This window comes from Cupressus sempervirens, chromosome 5 (genome assembly GCF_028749045.1).
Source record: "Cupressus sempervirens isolate cs-2001-9-10 chromosome 5, ASM2874904v1, whole genome shotgun sequence".
In the NCBI taxonomy this organism is placed as follows: Eukaryota; Viridiplantae; Streptophyta; class Pinopsida; order Cupressales; family Cupressaceae; genus Cupressus; species Cupressus sempervirens.
Genome location: NC_143122.1, coordinates 92,583,195 through 92,589,577, shown reverse-complemented (window position 1 = coordinate 92,589,577; position 6,383 = coordinate 92,583,195). Strand labels below are relative to the sequence as shown.

The 6,383-nt window shown below is 37.9% G+C and overlaps 1 protein-coding gene across 1 annotated transcript; it reads right to left on the bottom strand.

Annotated features, from left to right (window-relative positions):
• Nucleotides 1-1,956: 1,956 nt before the first annotated feature.
• On the bottom strand, nucleotides 1,957-6,115 carry LOC149554705 (metal-nicotianamine transporter YSL3-like). The gene is made up of 7 exons (XM_089828755.1): nucleotides 4,722-6,115; nucleotides 4,240-4,412; nucleotides 4,035-4,132; nucleotides 3,806-3,940; nucleotides 3,541-3,730; nucleotides 3,327-3,456; nucleotides 1,957-3,212 (listed from the first exon to the last, which is right to left on the bottom strand). The coding sequence occupies exons 1-7, from the start codon at nucleotides 5,161-5,163 to the stop codon at nucleotides 2,266-2,268; spliced, it is 2,115 nt and encodes a 704-aa protein (XP_089684881.1). The 5' UTR covers nucleotides 5,164-6,115; the 3' UTR covers nucleotides 1,957-2,265.
• Nucleotides 6,116-6,383: the final 268 nt, after the last annotated feature.

Sequence of the window (6,383 nt, the reverse complement as noted above, 5' to 3'; positions counted from 1 at the left end):
TGGCATTAATGTGTTTTGAATTGGTCTTTAAGATAACTATGACAACAATCCAAGGATAAGTTTGATCTTGTATTAGACTCTAAAGAATTTTAATGTGATATAGGAGTTGTGGTCATGTAGATATCTTATTGGGGGTCAAAGAAGCAACCCTTGGTAATTAAATGTATGGATTTTGTTCGTTAATTTTTTTGTTTTCCATATCCTAGTTGAATGTGGAGGGTGATGGGACTATATGATTGAAGGACACACACACAAAAGACTACAGATCAACAAGCTAGCAAAGACACTCATGGCTTTAATTAGGCTTAACTTCATAAGTTGTAATATGAAATAAGTAGATGGAAGAGACCAAGAGTAATAATGGAAAAAAGAAATGTGCTTTTTGTTTATTCATTGAATAGATAAGCACTTTAATTTGAAGTATGAAGCACATATACCTTTTACATAATAATTGACACATCTTGTTTTGTAATTTCTATTATATACTTGGATGCTTTGAGTTTGTGACCTACTTTCACTTGTAAGTTATATATCACTTCAACAATATTGATGCACTTTGTATTAAACTTTAGAGGAAAAACTATATAAGTGTGTCAAGGATTTTCAACATTAGAGAAGTTTTACACTAATGTGTTTTGTATTGGTCTTTTAGATAACCATGAAAATGGCCCAAGGAGAAGTTTGATATTGTATTAGACTCTAGGGAAGTTTAATGTATTATACGAGTTTTGGGCTTGTAGATATCTTATTGGGGTCAGAGGGGCAACCCTTGGTAATTAAATGTATGGGTTTTGTTAGTTGATGTTTTTGTTCGTAATATTCTAGTTGAATGTGGAGGGTGATGGGACTTTATATTGAAGGACATGCATACTAAAGATCAAAGATTAACAAGCTAGCAGAGATACTTATGACTCTAATCAAGCTTAATTACATAAATTGTAATATGCCATAAGTAGACGAAATAGACCAAACATAATACTGGAAAAAAAGACATGTACCTTTTGCCTATTCCAAGAAATTAAATAGATAAGCACTCCAATTTGAAGTATGAAGCATATAATAACATTAAACTATATTTAACAATGACTTCATTATAAAATCTATTTAATGAAATGATAATTATTTTTTAAAAATTGACATCGATGACAAAAACTTAAACATTAGAAACTAAATTTAAAACCTTAATTTGATTTTTTAGTTTATGAAGAAGCATTCTCTATTAATTTCTATTACTAAACTACATTTTTTTTTTAAAGGGTGTCAAGGATACAAGATCACCCTAGGAGAGCCAAATGGTTGATGACCAAAACCATTAAACATATGAACTATTCATTACAAAAAAGGGTAGTTCTGGTAGCCACCCATGTATATTATTCTTCATGTTGCTCATTCTAAGGCCTCTTACATGAAGCTAAAAAAGTTAGTGTGATTTTCTTTAGGCATCTCAAGCGAACCACCATGGGTTTCAAAGAGTTGTTTGGACATATTGTTGTCTTCTCAAGGATTCGGGTTAACCTTTTATACTAAACGGATCATCTAAGACTTAACAAGTATAGGTCTACAATTGGCTTTGAAATCCTTCTTATCATGAAAAGATCCAGTTTAAATCTAGGACATCGTTGTTAAAAATATTTAGAAACCTTTAAAAGCTCTTTAAGCCTTGGAATCTTTGACTCGAAAACCTAAACTTTTTATAAAAGTACCACCTTTGGATCTCATAAAAGTTGAAAATCTTCCCTTTTTCGAAGAAGAAACATTTTATATTTTCATCTATGATCAACAATTAAAAACTTATCCATCACGTAATATTACTATCGGTAAATTACTTTCTTTCATATGTCCTATAAAAAATATGATATTATCGCTGTAAAGAATTTAAAATAATAGTGATTTATTCTATTAGGAATATGGTATTATCTACGTAAATAATTTAAAATTCCCACAGTGCCAGAAGCATTATAAATTACTCTCCTCCGTTCAATTATTTTAGCATATGTTATTCTGACATGCTTACTTTAGTTTAGTCACTTTCGGAATCAACTGAAAAGGGTATTTTCCAGCATGAACCTTCAGGGCAAGCCAAGAAGTATCCGCCAAAAGTGTGGAAGTCGGAATAGCAAATCCTAATCCTGTACAATGGCCAACCTATGCACTCCTACATTCTGTAATGGCCTCTGCAATTATCTCAGAAAACTATCTGTTCTTTGGTTAGGCAAAGTCTCTAATGTCCTTTGTAATTATCAGAGAGAACTATCTGTTCTTTGGTTAGGCAATGGGGGTGGACAGAAATTTCATACAGAGTGGAGGCTTCACTTTGGTTAGGGCTAAAACAGAGGAAGGGAAAAGCCAGAGACCGTCGCCACATATGAGCCCAGACGCCATGGCAGGAACAAGCATATCCGCCTTCTTACGATTCAGGCGCTGCCATGCGTATACAATCACCGTTCCCACACACATATCAATGGCGAAATAGGCCCCCACAAGAAACGGAACCGCCATAGCCATCGGCAGAGGAATGTACTGCGAAACACTCTTTCGCACCCGATCTCGAACCGCATTGATCACAAATGCCAAAGCAAATGCACCGCAACAGATCTGTAAACAATGCTTTGGAAGTGCGGAGAAGCCTTCCACCCCTAAAATGGCCATGTTTCTGTAAATGAGAGCATAGGGAGCTTTGTATTCTCCATCAGGGTTCCCCACATCGAAGGCCTTGTAGAACAGCCAGAAAACCAGAGGACCCACGATGCATCCCATTACGGTCCCGATCAATTGGCTTGCAAACATGGATCTGGGAGATGAAAGAGTGAGGTACCCTGTTTTGAAATCGTGCATTAGATCTGAAGCTGTGGAGAGAATGGATTTGATGATTCCGCATGCCACTAAGCCCACCATTACGCCTCCGTGATCCTTCCCCGCCCATGCTGCGAATACGAACAGGGCAACCTTGCCATAATTATATGCCAAGTTCTGATCTGTCAGCCCTGCTCCATATGCATTACAGAATGCCAGAGCAGGGGCGAAGACATAAGCTATGAACACGTAGTACCATTTCATTTGAGGAAACATTTGAGGAATGACCCCGATGGATATTGCAGCCAGGACTCCATAGCCGGATAAAGCTACCCAAATGGGTATTGAATCCTTCACGAACATTTCCTTGCGCCGCTTCTCATCGTATGAAATTGCATCGTTTTGCTCGTTCTCTGCGCCTAGAAAGAAAATTGAGCGTAAGTTTTATGGACAACCAATTCCTACTAGTTCGGTTACCAGTTTCTCTAATGGCGAAACTTAGGGTTTACATATGAAATGAGGCTTCAACTTACAAGTTTTGTTTCCCGCTAAGATATCTGTCCTTTTGGATCGTTGTATATACATGGTACTGAGGGTAATGTACATGACCTTGATGAAATTGTAGAGCCCGTCTCCTAGAATGAGGGCAATGCATACAAATACCTGCACATATGTGATGGATTTTGCCCTTAATACTAAAAACGAAATATCCAGGGGGACGATGCACTTCTGAATTGAAATGTATACCTTGTAACCATTAAGGCTTTTCATGCTGCTTTCAGGCAGATCTTCAGGGTACCAATTTCCTTTCTGGTTCCTGATCAGAGGCCACATAATTCCCCACGAAGCAACAGCTCCTATAAGCAGGGAGACATTGACGATGTGTGGGCAGATCATCCCCGCTCCCACATATGTCGTACTAAAATCGAAGTAGAAACTGCCATGGAGCAAATATATGAGTGGAAAAGCCTGAATAACCATGACTACAAACAGGGTGTGTTATAGGATTTACCTTTGCTTCCAAGCTTTCAATCCAAAAACAGGGAAATTCGCAAAACCGCAATTATCTCCACCGCTGAAGAACCATTGAAAAAATCCCCAAAGGAAGCTCAAAGTGAAGTACTTTCCAAAGCATTTAACCTGCTTCCTGCAATTGGAACGCGGAATGCTCATCTTTCGAGGAAAAAGTAGTTCAATCTTGATTTGTAGTGTTACCAAGTACGAATTAAAGGATCCTTTACCTCACTAATTTAGCACCATGTGGGGTGTGGAAACCATTAATAAGAACGGCTGTTGCTGTACCGCTTGGATAGGTTAACTTATGGTCAATGATTAATACCTGTTGATCAAATCAGTGATCCAAACCAAGCACTGTTAGACAATGACTCACATGATTCATTTCAAGTGAGAGACTAGATTCCTCCAGTTTATAACCAAAATCCATACCTTCCTCAGAGGCACCAAAGCTAAAATGCCTATGAATGTAACAACAAAAAGGAACCCAATCATCCAGCCAAGAGCGGGCTCCTTAACATTATCTGGAGTGTTTCCTTCCGTATGAATTCCCGCCTGTTCGTAAGTCTTTCCGTTCATTCCCAGCAAATAAGATCCAAATCCTCCTAATTACCATATTGAAGAAATCAGTACTGCATTCCCATGGTTGCAAATTCTAGACATATATAAACAACGGGAAGAATCGATGAAATGAAATGAAAAATGGCATGACATTTTGCAAGAATTGATGAAATGAAACGAAATGCATAAAATTTTGAGAGTATTGATGAAAAATGCATACCGCCATCTGAACGAAGGGAAGAATTCACGAAATGAAATGAAAAATTGATGAAACAATGCACAACATTTTACAAGAATTGATGAAATGGAACGAAATGCATAAGATTTTGGGAGTATTGACGAAAGATGCATACCGCCATATGCAGTGCTATAACAAGCAACAACGCAGGTCTGGATGACGGTGTTTTCCTGCCTGGTAAAAGGAACCCTGGACGAGCCAATCTTTTCCATTACTTTGCTCAAAGCTTTCATGAGAACAAAGGCCAGCAATCCAGCCGAAACATTCATTAAAGGAACCAGTCCAGTGGTGAGATTGAGCTTCATAACTATGATGCTGAACATAATTCCTATCAGCATGGCCACCAAGAGTCCTCTCAGAGTAATTTGCTCCCTCCATGAGGGCACCTTCTTGCTCTCAAAGACCCCTTCGACACTCAATTCCATTCCAGAATCCGCAACCTTCTCATCTCTTCCTCCGCCTTCTCTAATCTCCGCTGCCTCAACATCGGAGCTCTTGCCGTTATTGTTCACAAAGGATCTATAATGCCCATTATCATGCATCTCATCATAACCCATCTGAAACCCCAAATTTTACTAACAGGACCAGTCCTACAAGAAAAAACTGCCTCTGAAAAACAAATTTATAAAAATGTGGCATGAAATTTGCCAAAACGTCAATGCCTCGCCCTACCCCACCTGTGGCATGTGGGTCAACACAACAAATCAATAAAATTTGGTGGATCTGGACACACTTTTCTCCCAGATATTTAACAAGATGCTCTTTTGAGCATACCCAGGTGTTGATGGGCCTTATTAATTGACCAGATCCACTGCCAAACGTTTTCTTCCGCTACTTCAATCACTCCGCAAAGAATATCAATGGTAACATGAGTGGAGAATCTATTTGTGGTGTTTATGAGATGGCTTCGATTGAAAAGACCAAAACGCCAAGTCAATTAATGAGGTCCGCGGCTGGGGAAGAACACTTGCATCAATGCATTATTAAAAAACTAAAAATTCTGCGAAAGACGGAATAATTTAGGTCTGGAATCGAGATGGGACGGAAGAGGCTGTTCAAATTCACACGAAAAAAGCATCCACAATCCCCTGGGACCGCAGCACTGATGATTCTGATTGGTAAAAATGGCAGAATCATCAATGAAGATGACGTTTGAGGGAATCAGAAGGAATAAATTTGCCTGTCCCGATTTCAATTGGGGCGGCAAAACAATGAGGAAACCAACGGTGTTGATGCTGCCAATTTGTTCAAACACCTAAAACTCCATATGTACTACTTCATGCGCACAATTTGCCAGTACACCTAAAACTCCATATGCTTCTTCTACTTCATGCGCACTTTGATCATCATTTACTCATTTCCAAAGTAGAAGCTCGTACAAACACAGCTGATTTGGCTAGTAGTACACTGGGTCAGAAGAGAAATCTTGTACTACAACGTTGTCCCCTTGAATGATCTGCACCACAATTTGGACCCGCACCCGTTGAAATGATTTAACGGCGGAGATCTCAAGTACTTAATGATAATTTTAAAACGTTTTAATGGCACTTTCAGAAAGTCGTATTTTTTTTTAAAATGATTTTAGTTCGTGACGTGTTTGTTTTCTTCTTACATTTTTAATATGTTTTATCATTGTAAAGTTGTTTTTCATGATAAATGGTGTATAAATTGTATAAATTGTGTGAAAATAAAATTTATTAGTTTCATAATAGATAAGAATCACATTTATAAAAGTCTATTTTAGTATTGATTCAATATAATTTTAAAAAATTTAACG